Source organism: Gymnodraco acuticeps, unplaced genomic scaffold (assembly GCF_902827175.1).
Source record: "Gymnodraco acuticeps unplaced genomic scaffold, fGymAcu1.1, whole genome shotgun sequence".
Classification (NCBI taxonomy): domain Eukaryota; kingdom Metazoa; phylum Chordata; class Actinopteri; order Perciformes; family Bathydraconidae; genus Gymnodraco; species Gymnodraco acuticeps.
Genome location: NW_022992193.1, coordinates 1258812 through 1274661, shown reverse-complemented (window position 1 = coordinate 1274661; position 15850 = coordinate 1258812). Strand labels below are relative to the sequence as shown.

The 15850-nt window shown below is 38.2% G+C and overlaps 1 protein-coding gene across 2 annotated transcripts in view; it reads left to right on the top strand.

Annotated features, from left to right (window-relative positions):
* The window catches only part of LOC117539307 (kinesin heavy chain-like), a 29004-nt gene that overhangs the window by 8856 nt on the left and 4298 nt on the right, over positions 1-15850 (top strand). For both annotated transcript variants that reach the window (XM_034205422.1, XM_034205421.1), the window contains exons 11-22: positions 477-625; positions 2251-2399; positions 6539-6720; positions 9528-9596; positions 9695-9901; positions 10427-10570; positions 11838-12035; positions 12856-12973; positions 13765-13829; positions 13908-14017; positions 14623-14724; positions 14810-14870. In XM_034205422.1, the coding sequence (XP_034061313.1) occupies positions 477-625; positions 2251-2399; positions 6539-6720; positions 9528-9596; positions 9695-9901; positions 10427-10570; positions 11838-12035; positions 12856-12973; positions 13765-13829; positions 13908-14017; positions 14623-14724; positions 14810-14870 (1554 nt within the window). The remainder of the gene's footprint in view (positions 1-476; positions 626-2250; positions 2400-6538; positions 6721-9527; positions 9597-9694; positions 9902-10426; positions 10571-11837; positions 12036-12855; positions 12974-13764; positions 13830-13907; positions 14018-14622; positions 14725-14809; positions 14871-15850) is intronic.

Sequence of the window (15850 nt, the reverse complement as noted above, 5' to 3'; positions counted from 1 at the left end):
GCATACAATAAGTCATGTTTCTTTGTTTTTATTTAATTTTTTCTCTACATATAGTAGTTTGTACGGTTAACAAAGTACATGTACGGGCAGACTAAATCAATAAATTAAAGTAAAACAAATCAATAAGTAACATTTCAGACTTTTTAGTAATGAAATCAACATTTATTATATAGCCCCAAATCACATGAAATGCCTCAAAGCGCTGTACAAAGCAAACAAAAGCAAAGACACAATACAAACGTCATAGCAAAACAATTATAAAAACATTATACATCAACATTGCCATGTGATCAAAGCATGTGACTGAAGTGAAACGGAAACTAGGTGATGGAAATTAGTTTACAAGGTGCGAAGAGATGGGTTTTGAGTTTCCTTTTTTTTGTTTAATAATCAGAATATTTCTTCTACATTAAGAGAAACAGTCCACTCCACATATTTGAGGAATGTGAATTGAAAGCGTGGCGTTTACTTTCCAGAAAACCCACGTGCCGTACAGGGACAGTAAGATGACCCGCATCCTGCAGGACTCTCTGGGGGGGAACTGCCGGACCACCATCATCATCTGCTGCTCGCCCTCCGTCTACAACGAGTGCGAGACCAAGTCCACGCTCATGTTCGGACAGAGGTAACAGTAACTGAACATTAAGATACTCGGGGGATCAGAATCTGACTTTACAATGGGGGGAAATAGGGTCTTGTGAACGTTGGCCCTTTTTTTTCTCACTTTATTACAACATTACAACAACAGCTGTGCACGTACATGACAACCCAAACAAATAAACAATGCAATACAGCTTTAGATACAAATACAGAAATAATATTAAATATATATATTTCTAAAACAGTTAGTCAATCAGTCAGTATTCCTTGTCGCTGGTTTGAACGTTGCCCCTTTTAGAATTAAATAATTTAAATATAAGAAGTTAAAGGAAAAACGCGTACTAACAAATAAAATAAAATCCAATCAAAATATGTAAATACATTTAAAGTAAAATTGTGAAATAAGATATAATAAAAATAACCACATTTATATAAACAATAGAAGTTAAAGTAACCATGTGTACAGTGTACAATATCTACACCAAAAATGTCAATATTACACAAAAGAAAACTGTGACTCATGTCTGACGTCAGTGCTGAAAACAAACAAGCAGATGGCTGTTAGTTTCCCACTGTGCATTTTAGTTTATTTCTGTGTATTTATCCCTCTGATGGATATATATTTATATCTGATGGATATAACGTCACCTAACTCCAAGAATATTCTAAAATATTGCACTATTTCTAATCTTTATGTAATGTTTTCTTTATTTCAGTTTGTTTATCACACACAAACATTTCATGTATATATATAGACATTTTTATTGATTGGGATAAACCCCTTGAGATGCACCATCTCGTTTTCAAGGGGGTCCCGACCATGTTTAGTACTACCATGTACTAAACATGGTAGTTTTAACTTCTGGAAACAAGATAAAGTCACATCCTGTGTGACCAGTCTGAGTGTGTGCAAAGAGGAAAATGTGCCCTGAGTTCTGTACCACAGGCACGTGGTTCAAACAGTTAATGTAATAAAAGATGAAGCAGCGATTACTGCGCAGCCATCTGCTCTCCGTTTTTCAGTTTCAGTCCTAATTAAGATTTCCACAAAGCTAAGAAAGGTTGTATTCTACTGACAAATTCAACCCGTGGATTAATTAAAAGAGGACGAGGATTATGGAAATTTCTGTAATTGTTTTGTTCTCGTTTTCAAAGCAGATTTTTGACTGTATTCAATGACAACATCATTATTGTGACATCGAATAAAATATACCTGATTTTCTGAATTATATTTCATGGATATAAGGTCACCTAACTCCATGTTCTAATAGAGTGCCACAGTGACGCATCCTAAAACCCGGAAGTAAACTCCTTCCGGTTCCTTCGTCAAAAACCAATGCAATTTCTCCATAGGATTTTGGAAAATAGCTGGAAATAAGGTCTGTGGTTGACACACATTGAAGAGACGGATCACGTTTTGTTCTAAGACATTAAATACATCAGCAGTGACCCCGCTGGTGATTTCTGAAGAGTTGCATTGCTTTTTGTCGAAGGAACCGGTGGCAAAATGCTAACTTACTTCCGGGTTTTAGGATGCGTCACTGTGGCACTAAAACGATTCAGGCTATACAGTTAATAGGATAAAAACAGTTTGGGATAATATATGTTGCCTTCCATCAGATTGACCTCACACTTTTTATGTCGTTTTAGAGCCAAGACCATCAAGAACACGGTGTCTGTGAACCTGGAGCTGACGGCCGAGGAGTGGAAGAAGAAATACGAGCGGGAGAAGGAGAAGAACAAGAACCTGAAAACCATCATCCAGAGGCTGGAGGCCGAGCTCAACCGCTGGAGGAACGGTGAGCGAAAAGCTGCAGATTCAAGAATAAAAACTAAATTCATGGTTTTAGAAAAGTGTTGGTCTATTTTAGGGATGAATACTTTATTTAAAAATATCTTTAAAGTGGTCCTTCCTTTAGCGCTCCTTTTTCTTTAGTCACTTGCAGATATTTGGTAACTTTACTGTACTTATTTTGAGGTACTTTATTCTCCTACTCCACTAAAAGGAAAATATTGTAATTTGACTCCACTACAATTGACTCCACACACAGCTTTAGCTACTTATAACAAAACTCTTTAAGTCACAAAAGAGTCAAATAATTTACTTATTTTACAAAAAGTCAATCAGAGCTGTGTTTGTCTGTCTAGTGAAATGCTACTTGATGCAACAATATTATCTATAAATGTTTCATATATCAATATAATTATATAAACACATCAAGGTCATTTTTTGCACAATAATTACGTTTTATATTTTCATTTAAGAAAGTCTTTGAATGCAGGACTTATTTTTGACAAAATGTATTGGTACTGTTACTCAAGTACAGCATCTGAATACTTACATAAACACACTGTGAAGGGAGTTTAAATATCTGTTGTTCTGTTTCTCCTCCTCACTATCGTCCTCTCATGAGACTGCAGTGTCTCCTCCTCGCCCTTTTTCCATGGTAACCGCTCCCTCCCTCCCCCTTCTCTCCCCCTTCCTCCTTCTCTCTCTCTCTGTCTTTTGATTCCCTTGTTCCACTCCGCCTCCTTAGCAACAATTTAGCTTCCACAGCCTCCACCTAAATGTATTGAACACACACACAGAGGCCACACACACACACACACACACACACACACACTCACACACACACACACACACACACACACACACATTATGCTGATGCAGAGTTTCTGCCATGACTCAGCGCTGGCTCCATGCCAAGTCGTTGAAACGCAGCAGCTCCTCACCCCCCCTCTCCCCCTCCCTCTCTGCTCTCCATCTTCTCATTAGCTGATGACTTTCCTCACAATTAAAACGTCAATAGTAATTACAGCATCGATTCTCCATCCACTGAAGTCACACTGCTGCTAACGGCAACAACAACAACAACAACAACACATAAACACAACCAAAAGGATGATACACATGTGGCTGTGCTGCATGAAATACATACAATCAACTAATAACTGTTTACTAACAAAATAACTCATCTTACGCACAGGAGGCAAAACACTTCATGTAGACTGATGCATAAATGTGGAAGACATTTACATTTTTACAATAACTACGCAACACGTTATTTTTTAAATAAAAAATTATAAATGTAATTCCAATTATTTTAACAGACGGATAGACACCCACACAGGGAGATATTTGATTTTCTCCCCCTCTCATCCCCCCAACCACACACCCCTTCAAAAATAAAAGCCCTATAGTTTTCCTGTATCCTTACAGGAAAACTATTATTTTAAAAATACATCCCTCTTCTACTACTACTACTACAGTGTTTCCCCTACCATTGTCTTGGAGGGGCGACGCGCCCCGCCAACGGAGCCCCGCGCCGCCCCTGAAATTCAAGGTGTTTAAAAAAAAATTAAAAAAAGCAGGAAAAAAATAATAATTTTTTTCTTTACATTTTTTTTTAATATATATTTTCACATTGAACATGTGCTCTTTTATTAAATAAACTAAACACTTTCATTTTAAGTGCTACTATTACTACTACTACTACTACTACTACTACTACTACTACTACTACTACTACTACTACTAGTAAAGCTACTACTACTACTACTACTACTACTACTACTACTACTACTACTACTACTACTACTACTACTAGTAAAGCTACTACTACTACTAGTAAAGCTACTACTACTACTACTACTACTACTACTACTACTACTACTACTACTACTACTACTACTACTACTACTACTACTACTACTACTAGTAAAGCTACTACTACTACTACTACTACTACTAGTAAAGCTACTACTACTACTACTACTAGTAAAGCTACTACTACTGCTACTATTACTACTACTACTACTACTACTACTAGTAAATCTACTACTACTGCTACTACTACTACTACTACTACTACTACTAGTAAAGCTACTACTACTGCTACTATTACTACTACTACTAATACTACTACTAGTAAAGCTACTACTACTACTACTAGTAAAGCTACTACTACTACTACTACTACTACTACTGCTACTACTACTACTAGTAAAGCTACTACTACTGCTACTATTACTACTACTACTACTAGTAAAGCTTAAGCTACTACTACTACTACTACTACTAGTAAAGCTACTACAGCTACTACTACTACTAGTAAAGCTACTACTACTGCTACTATTACTACTACTACTACTACTAGTAAAGCTACTACTAGTAAAGCTACTACTACTACTAATACTACTACTAGTAAAGCTACTACTACTACTACTACTACTACTAGTAAAGCTACTACTACTACTTCTACTTCTACTACTACTACTACTACTACTACTAGTAAAGCTACTACTACTGCTACTATTACTACTACTAATAATACTACTACTAGTAAAGCTACTACTACTACTACTACTACTAGTAAAGCTACTACTACTACTACTACTACTACTACTGCTACTACTACTACTAGTAAAGCTACTAATACTGCTACTATTACTACTACTACTACTACTAGTAAAGCTTAAGCTACTACTACTACTACTACTACTAGTAAAGCTACTACAGCTACTACTACTACTACTACTAGTAAAGCTACTACTACTGCTACTATTACTACTACTACTAATACTACTACTAGTAAAGCTACTACTACTACTAATACTACTAGTAAAGCTACTACTACTACTACTACTACTACTACTAGTAAAGCTACTACTACTACTTCTACTTCTACTACTACTACTACTACTAGTAAAGCTACTACTACTGCTACTATTACTACTACTACTAATACTACTACTAGTAAAGCTACTACTACTATTACTACTACTAGTAAAGCTACTACTACTACTACTTCTACTTCTACTACTACTACTATTACTACTAGTAAAGCTACTACTACTGCTACTATTACTACTACTACTACTACTAGTAAAGCTTAAGCTACTACTACTACTACTATTAGTAAAGCTTAAGCTACTACTACTACTACTACTACTAGTAAAGCTACTGCTACTATTACTACTACTACATCTACTACTACTACTACTACTTTACAGTATACTACTATGTGCATCTGATATGTAACTCCTTCAGCCTACTTTCAGCTACAGAAACCATTCAACTATTACATTATTCAGCTATTTCAGGACATTGAGGCTATACATGTTGTTGTTTATACCTTTTGTAAACCTTTTCTTTTAAATCTTCTTCACTATTTGTCCTACTCTTCCAGTTTAATATTTCACTTTCAAGTTTTCAACAAGGTCATTGCAATGCATTTGAGCTGTAACAATTTTGATTCTAATCATTTCACTTTTCTGCATTTCTCCGCTAAGTTCAGCAACACACTTACTTGGTTTCTGCAGCTAAAAGCAGCTACAGAAACCATTCAACTCATAAAGTATTCATTATATTTTAATCTAAATTCAGCAACAAATGTACACACCATTAGCAAGCATTTTCAGCTGGAAATGCATGTTATAGTTATATTTCATTTGACACCATTTAGATAGCTTTGCAAGCCAGCAGCCCCTCAAAATGTAGGTTCACTTTCCTGTTACATTGAATTGACAATGATATAATAAGAACACAAATATAATACATGTTTGTTCCCAAGGCAAGGCAAGTTTATTTATATAGCACTTTTCAACACAAGGCAATTCAAAGTGCTTTACAAAAATGAACGACATTAAGAAAATGGCATTTAAAATCAGTCATTAAAAAGCAAAGATAATAAAAAAATAAAAATACATGGATAAAAGTTACAGTGCAGTCTAAGATATGAATAATTCAATTAAAAGCAGCGACAAAAAGAAAAGTCTTCAGCCTGGATTTAAAAGTAGTAAAAGTTGCGGCAGCATTCTGAATTAGCTGCAGCTTTCTAATATATGTTTTAGTGAGACCTGTGAAGACACCATTCTACTGAAGAAAAAAGCATGGATACGTTTAGAGATGTGGAGTCATTTGTCATCTCTGCTACAGGCGAGAACGTTCCTGAGGAGGAGCAGCTGAGCGCCAAAGAGCAGAAGAGCGTGGAGCCGTGCGACAACACCCCCGTCATCGACAACCTGCTCCCCCCCGGAGGAGAGGTCTCCGTCTGCGGGGACGAGAGGAGCAAGTTCGAGGAGGACATCAGCAACCTCTACAAACAGCTGGACGACAAGGTGACAAGAGACAGATGTTCTGCCTCACTTCTCACATTGTTTATTGCTCTATTTAGAAGTTATTGAAGCCCTCAGAGGGTTTGACTACAAAACCAATATTCAGTGGTCATTTTTCTAAATGGATTGTAGAATTTAAAGTGAATATTCTCCTTTTTTAACTACATCTAAAAACTTTATTGGCATTACGCTGCAAAAATAATGACCTGGTTTATGCTGGTTTTAAGGGGTGGGGGAAATAATCGATACAGCATAGTATCGTGATACCTTGCGTGGCGATATTGTATCGATACAAGGATGCCAAGTATCGATATTTTATTATATCAACTTTTTTTTAAATATAAACTGTAGCATATCCCTCCGAAAGATGGTCGTATATAAAACAGGAAGTTACGCTAAGACATGTATACAATTGCAATGAAAGTAACAAAAACAATGCCATCTCCTATTCAGGTTCAAATAACACACATTGGGTTATTTACATAAACTATTCATATTGCAAATACATTTAACCAGGAAGGGAAAACGGACCCATGTGATTTGCAATATCGCAATATATCGTATCGCAATACTTAGCATATCGTAGAATCGCAATACTACCGTATCGTGTCTTAAAGAGCCTGTGACAGCCTCCCAACAACTGTTGTGCAATGAAATATTGGGCTACTAGTAATCTCGAACCGTCAGCTTAAAAAAGAAGGTGCGATACCGTTCCGATAAATATCAATAATTTTGAACATCGCGGGGAAATTCCTTCGACTCATTTTGAAGTTTTGGGGGAAGCCGGAAGTGACGTCAATGCGGGAACGCTTCACTGTGCGGCGAGAGAGCCAAACACGGACAAAGTGTGTTGTCATGCGTAGAAATCGTGAATTACTGAGTTTAGGCACGTTAATAACGTTGTAATGAAGTTGACTACAGTATATTCATATTTGTCAGTGCTTTCATGTCAATTTGGCGAACATAAACATAAATGATCGTGGTGAAGATGATTAAATTAGGATTAAAAATCGGTAGTGAGAGCTGCTGAATTTCCTCCCGTAGGATGTGATATAAAAACAAATCGATTATTGTTGTAGTTGTAAACTCAAGTGGATGAAACTACATTTATTAGTGCTTTCATGTCAATTCGGTGAACATATGATACATTAAATGATCGTGAGGATGATGATTAAAAATCGTTTGTTTGAGCCGGTCTGCATTTCCTGATGAGAAAACAAACCGATGCTTTTTGTAGTTGTAGTACACCAACATGGATTAAACGTGTGGTTTTTTCACCACAATGTTGGGGAAATTAATGGATAAAATGCACGGATTATTATTATTATTATTCCCACTCCGATCGGGACACCAGGTCCACCGTTTCCCCGCAGCGAGGCTCCCCCCGTTGACAGTTTACGTGGGCTGGGCTGGGTGCAGTGGCGGACTGGCCATCGGGACGAATCCCGATGGGCCGGTACCGAAGTGGGCCGGTGTTCCGGATTAACTGGTTCCCCGATCAACTGGTTGACAGATGTGGAGGCGTGGCCTTCGACTGAAATACACATTTCGATCGCTTCTTCTGTCGTTTACATAAATCTTTTGGTATATTTGGCTGGATAGGAACACTATGATGCACTTTCAGTACCAGTGTGTGAGGTTGTGGTTACGATGGCAATATCCGGACGTGAACAGCGAGACTACAAAAAGAAAAACGAGTTGACATGGGGATGTCTGTTCAAAACATTGCGAGCTCCAATAAATCATTTAAACCAGCTATTGTTACCAGACTTATTACTGAATATCGTTCTTAATGTGATACCAAGTCCATCTGAGACCTGTGTACACCTTCAGACAGCCTCCCAGTGAAGCGTACGTTGTTTACTCACAGTTTGAAAGCAGCGTGGAGAAGTCTTCAGCTGTGTTAAGCTGTGATCCGCTCGAATAAATCCTTAAAACCAGCTATTGTTGCCCGACTTATCACTGAATATCGTTCCTAATGTGATACCAAGTCCATCTGAGACCTGTGTACACCTTCAGACAGCCTCCCAGTGAAGCGTACGTTGTTTACTCACAGTTTGAAAGCAGCGTGGAGAAGTCTTCAGCTGTGTTAAACTGTGATTCGCTCAGGGTCAACTGGGAAACCCAGGGGAAAATGGGATCCGCCCAGGTTAAACTGTGTTACGACTTCTGTGGCTATCTACCAGCGATCATGTTTAATATGAAAGACACACACATATACATCCCTTATAAAAACGGCATTTTGCAGCACTCATCCAGATAACATGTGACTGTTAACTCGTTTTGCAAAGATAGCAGCAGAATATTTAGACTTTAAAATGCTGATGGGTCATTAATGTTGGTCTCGGCAAACAATATTAGGAATCCTCTATTCAAACCACATAATATTCAGTGTGCATCGACATGAAAATAACAAAAAAGTTCATGCTGGACTCAAACCCGAGTCCCAACAGTCACTCCAGCCCTGCGCGTTACAATACAGTACAAATATCCAAAATCGGTTCAGTAGACAATATTTACTCAAATTGATGGGTTTGGTTGATGGGAGAAACTCGTGTCACAAGCTCTTTAACTACTGTATAAAGTCTTCAGTATCAATCCAAAAGAAAATCATAAATATGAGCTTTTTGTGTTTTGACAAGATCATACAGCGATTGAAAAGTGATGCTGCATATAGGAATATACAGTCATTCTAAAAGCATTAGACTTATTGGAATACTTACAAGATTATAATAATACAGGCGTAGTGTTGTGATTTTTCTGCATTGCTCTGCAAGTACTGACTTAATTTACTCTCAATATTTCTATAGGATGATGAGATCAACCAACACAGTCAGCTGGGGGAGACGCTGAAGGAGCAGATGATTGACCAGGAAGAGGTGTGTCCCCTTTTGATTTAACTAAAAAACGTTTGTCTCTCTGTATCTATTTATGTGTGCGTCTATGGGGATATAAACGTGGCCGTTTCTCTCCCTAGCTGCTGGCGTCCACGCGGCGCGACTACGAGAAGATCCAGGAGGAGCTGTGCCGTCTGCAGGCGGAGAACGAGCTGGCCAAGGAGGAGGTGAAGGAGGTGCTGCAGGCCCTGGAGGAGCTGGCCGTCAACTACGACCAGAAGAGCCAGGAGGTGGAGAAGCGCGACCACAACAACATGCAGCTGATCGACGACCTGCAGCACAAGACGGTGAGGAGATGCACACGGACAGTTTTAATTTTTTTACTGAACACTTAATCCTGAATGGCTGTAAAAAAAGTAATGTGTAACTTATGGTTGCTTATGGTTATGGTTTACACACCCTGCAGTCAACACGTCAATTCACATGAATCCCCGTATGGTTGTATATTTCAGCACTTATCATGGCTGCCACTGAGGTACATCCAGGTAATTTCACATCTTAAGAACTTTCCCAAGTGTTGGGGAAATATTTCCTAGGCCCACACCTTTGACCCAGTTTGCCTGCAAAAAAGGGAGTGTTTTGTCTCCCTGTTCCTGCCTGTTGGCGTCAGCTGATAGAGGTGCTATAGTGCTTTATCTTGTTATGCACAATGTAGATGATTCTCTCAGAACCATGGGTCTGACTCCTGTCTCAATTGCTTCAGAAGTTTCCATCACACTAACCAGGTCCGTCTGCGCCGCGTTCCGTCTGCGCCGCGTTCCGTCTGCGCCGCGTTACGGCTGCGCTGCAACTGACAATTTGTGTGTGTGTAGGTGCTGCTGTTGGCCGTGCAGAGGGAGCTGGGTCAGCTGCAGGAGCTGAACGGGCTGCAGAGGAAGAGAGCCGCCGAGGTGCTCAACCTGCTGCTGAGAGACCTGAGCGACATCGGAGCCATCATCGGGACCAGCGACGCCAAGGTGAGGTCACACACACACACACATACACACACACACACACACACACACACACACACACACACACACACAGAAATGATTTCTTCTTTTTAAACCTTGTTAAATCGGACTACCCTTCCGTTACCGGCCTCATTAACACAGACATTAATGCACATCATGTGAACATGTTGGCTTTTTTTAAAAATACTTAAAGTGGACCTATCATGCTATATTTCAAACATCTATTGTAGGGTCATACCTATATAAAACATGTCTGTGAAGTTTTTTTTTCAAAATACCAAACAGATCATGCATTTTAGCCATGCCTCATTTCCCTCTATTTGCTCTTTTCCAGCCCTGTTTTTGCAAGGGCTGATTCTGCTTTTGTGGCAGACTACAGCGCCACTTACAGGCCTGGCATATGTACTACAGCATCTCCAGCGCTTTCGAGCGGTCTCTCATTCCCCTGATAGGTGGAGAGTTGCCCATATAGGCGGAGCACCCCTTTTCTGATGTCAGAAAAATTCAAATAATAATCAGCTCCGTTGCAGCCCCGTTTTTAGAGATTTGCGTATGGAGGAAAAGAGAGAGGGTTGTGTTTTCTGACACTTGGTGAGTTCCCTGACACACCGGGGACACATATTCATGTATAAAAGACGTATAAAAGTGCATTTTGGATGATAGGTCCCCTTTAATTAATATATATATTTATTTAATTGTTATATTTTTGACATATTTTATGTTCATATTCCTGATTGTTTATGTTTGAACCATCACACACCAAAGCAAATGCCTTGTATGTGTAAACGTACCTGGCTATAAACTGGATTCTGATTCTTCTATGACAGGGGTGTCAAACTCAAATTCATCGCGGGCCACATTAGCATTGTGGCTGCAACTTTAAGACTATATAAAAATATACATATGTAAATATGTAATATATATAAAATAATGTATTATATTACATTATTGCCTCTGCATTGGATTATTATCGGTTTTGGGTCCTAACTTTATAAATAACTATGTGTGAAAGCAGAAGTCTAGGGCAAATAATTACAAGTCTCTTCAGTCACAAAACGAGATGCATTTTGGGGAATGTAGTTTCTGGGCAACGTGCTTCCGTAAAGCGGCATGTTACCGTATGTGGCCTTGAGTTTGACACCCCTGTTCTATGAAGTTTGTCTAATCTTTTAGGTACATTTGTTAATTGTACGTGTGTTGGTTATGAATCTGAAACTATCCGGCCCAGTTGAATGTTTATTTATCCACCCCCCTCCTCCTCGCCCCCCAGCTGTCGGAGGCGAAGGGGAACGGCTCGGCGGTGGAGGAAGAGTTCACGGTGGCCCGCCTCTTCATCAGCAAGATGAAGTCGGAGGTGAAGTCTCTGGTGAACCGCAGCAAGCAGCTGGAGAGCGCGCAGGCCGACGCCCACCGCAAGATCCAGGCCAACGAGAAGGAGCTGGCTTCCTGTCAGCTGCTCATCTCCCAGGTAACAAGCACCTAGGTAACAGTGGTTGTCTCATGGGTTGCGCAGGGATCTGATCCATGGTTCAGTGATCTCTGGAAGGCTTGAATTTTAAGTTTAAGCCTTGCTGTTGCCCTTATTGTCCCAAAGCGGCAGCGAAATAACATTCTATATATTGCCTTTCTATTAACCACTTAAATAACCCTGTCAATCAACCAACCAAGAGGCCTTTCCTGTTTTGAATGCACTTTTACATCATAAGTAAAGATAGTTTTTCTTTTTCCCAAACTTCTTTTTACTTTTACCCAAAGTGACAGTAAAATTCATATTTAAAAATGTTTTATGATTCCACACTTAAATAACTTTTTAACTATTTGAATTGTATTCATATGTAATTGTATTATTCTTGGTTTTCTTTTTGCACAATGTCTTAATTAAATGCAAATAAACTTGTCTTGTCGGTCAAACTTTGACAAGAGGCCATTTTAGTTTGTAGTACACTTTTAATTCAAACTAAAGATGCGTGGTGCATACTTTATATGCATTTTACTACAATTATTTTTCTATTCTGTCCGTGGAAACTCTGGGATCTTGACACTAAAACCTTTTCATTAAATGTTTGCATGTGAAAACATAAAATAATATGTACTATATTCTGTACGTTTTCGAACTCACTACTAACTCTAGTACTTGAACAAGGTGCTGTTATTTTAGAAATGGGTGCTCTCCTCTATCACTTTTCTCCATTTCTGTTATAGTTCCTGAAAGTCACTGTGGATAAATACTGACCCTTTCTCGTGCTCTGTCTCTGCTCCCACGTGTGTGTTCCCCTCTGTGTGAGCAGCACCAAGCCAAGATCAAGTCTCTGACGGACTACATGCAGAACATGGAGCAGAAGAAGAGGCACCTGGAGGAGAGTCAGGACGCTCTGAGCGAGGAGCTGGCCAAGCTGCAGACCCAGGGTCAGCTCACATGCACTTTATCAACCAGCACACCCTCCTATTCATGCAGTTTGAATAACCCAGTTAATGACCTGCAGATTGATATATGTATAGGGTTAAGGTGATGAGTCTTACCTTATTTTAGCTTGAGTACAATACTTCTCTATAAAGTTAGGTAAAATCATTCTGAGTTTAAGATTTGGGATTTGTTAAGAGTGGCAACATTTAAGAGGCATTGGAAGTTTGAGGCTAAGGTTTTATTATTGTGAGCAGTTATCATAATAATAATAATATTAATGGTGAACTTTATTTGAATGGCTGTTTTTTTTACATACAATAAAAGCCAAAGGCAACAACATGTTTAAAAGTGTATACCGGTATATATTATAAAAAGGGATTTAAAAGATCAAATTGATCTTTTTTTTCTATATATACAAATAATACAATTTATATTATATTATTAACATTTTTTTGTATTTTTTATAATCTATATATATATATAGATTATACAAGTTCATTTTATATTTGATAAGAACAGCTTCTACCCCAGTGCCATATGTGAGTTGAACACAGCCAGACAATCACAGCACTAATGGAACTGAACTGAACTCATGCTCAACTAAGTACATGTTTTCATCCAACTGCACCTTATATTCTACCTCATACCGTTTTTATAGAACACATATTTATTGATTGCACCATCGGGAATGCTTGGAATTTGGCTGTACTCTGTGTAGTGACAATAAAGGAATCTAATCTAATCTAATATGTACACATCACATGTTGACTAATATTGAATTGTTGGCCCTCAGAGAAAAGACATTCGGGGGAGGAGAAGGAGGACATCGGCAGGCCTGATGGAGACGAGGACATCAAGGTGACCTGGAAGCACATCTGGAAACTAAACGCAGTCAGATGTTGTTCTATTGGATGAATGTCTCATGTGTCTCTGCAGAAAACGCTGGAGGAGCAGCTGGAGCACCACAGGGAGGCTCATCAGAAGCAGCTGGGCCGCCTGAGGGACGAGATCGACGACAAGCAGAGGATGATGGACGAGCTCACAGAGTACGGAGACATCACACATCCTCATTTATGTCCTTTTATTTTGGACACTGACCCCTTGGTTTTATCTGTCCCGCGTGTACAAGATTCAAAGGTTTTATAGTCATATGCACATCAGCTACAGTGTAGAAATGGCAATGAAAATCTTATGACCCTCCAACGATGCAACATGTATACAAAAATACAAATAAAATAGTGCAAGAAGTCTATATACATGTGATAATAGAATATGATGTATACAAGAACAGAATGTGAAATTAGATATTGTACATTAAGACAAAATTAAATGTGGTTTATTGCGGTGATAACTATTTAGATAAATAATGAAGAAGTCTATTAAAAAACTGTGAAATCCACTGAGGACGTCCGGCTAAAACTACCATCCTGATTTGTATTTTTACATGATCATAGCACCAGATGCAGTGGAGGGACTTATTGCAGAAGTCTGTCTGTATTTAGTCTGTATTTAGTGACAAGTCCAATTCTTAAAATGACATTATATTTTTTTAGATACATTCCCCTCCTTCATTTCCTGTTATCGCTATGCTTTTAAATGTCTGAAGATAATAATACTCCAGGGTAAAGTTACGATTTATTTCCCTTCTCAGTCTGAACCAGGGTCTGCTATTGGAGCAGGGGAGGCTGATGTCAGACTTTGACAAAGTGAAGGCCGAAGAGCAGGAGAAGGATGAGAAGCTGCAGAAACTCATGTAGGCTTCTCACTGCACTTCAAACGACTGATATCAAACTTTATTATTCTTCAAATCTTAATGTAAATGTCTCTGTTTTCTGCAGTCTGATAAATGAGGAGAGGGAGCAGGCCAGAGAGGACCTGAGGGGCCTGGAGGAGACGGTGGTGAGGCATTTGTATTTGTTTTACACTACGATTTGTATTAGTCCATTTATTGAACATGTCAGAATCTTTTTTTTCCATAATAATAGGGTTAGGGTTAATTAGAACAAAGAGTTCAACAGGGGCAAGAAGAAGCTTAAAAAAACGTTTCTACCCCATCTAGCGTACATTTTTCTTGAAAATAAACGATTAGGTCATCGTCATCAGCGTCATGTTGTAAACAAATCATTTTCTACATAAAAACCAAAAAAGAAATAACTTTTTCAATGACAAGGAATAATTATTATAGTGCAGCCCACAGGCCAATGGTGAACCTTTTATATACAGTAATGTAATTACAAATATATTATGTATATTATGTCATACAGTAGTCCCAAAAAGTTACAATGACCCTGTAAAAAAAGTCACAAAAAGTCATATCGCATTAAAAAAGGGTTTTGACTACTTCCTAATGAGCATAAAACAGTTTTGTATCTCTCTCAACTATTTGATCTGCAACTCTTATATATATATATATATAGTATATTCAAAGTCTTAAAAATACCTTTTAAACACCAGCTAAAGACACGTCTTTTTAGATTAGCTTTTTATTAGCAACCCCCCACTTTAAATGTTCTTTTAGTCTTTATTATTTACCTACCTTTATATTGTTTTATTTATTTTATAGGACTTATTTTATTAATCTAACATGCTTCAATAGCAATATTTCTTTTTACGTTGGTCTTTTTTATTTCTTAATCGTTTAAGCTTTATTAGAATTATGGCATTTTCATTACTATTATCTTGTTATTTGTATTTCTGTTGTAGCTATATGTTCACTTGGGTTTTAAATGTTATATTGTTGCATCGATTCAGTTATCTGTCAGAGAGAAACCATTATTTATTTTATTTGTATTATCATACATTTTACCTCCTTGTGTCTGTTAACGTTATATTTTGCTGCATAAAGTTCTTAACAAATAATCTGAGGGGAATTTCTTGTT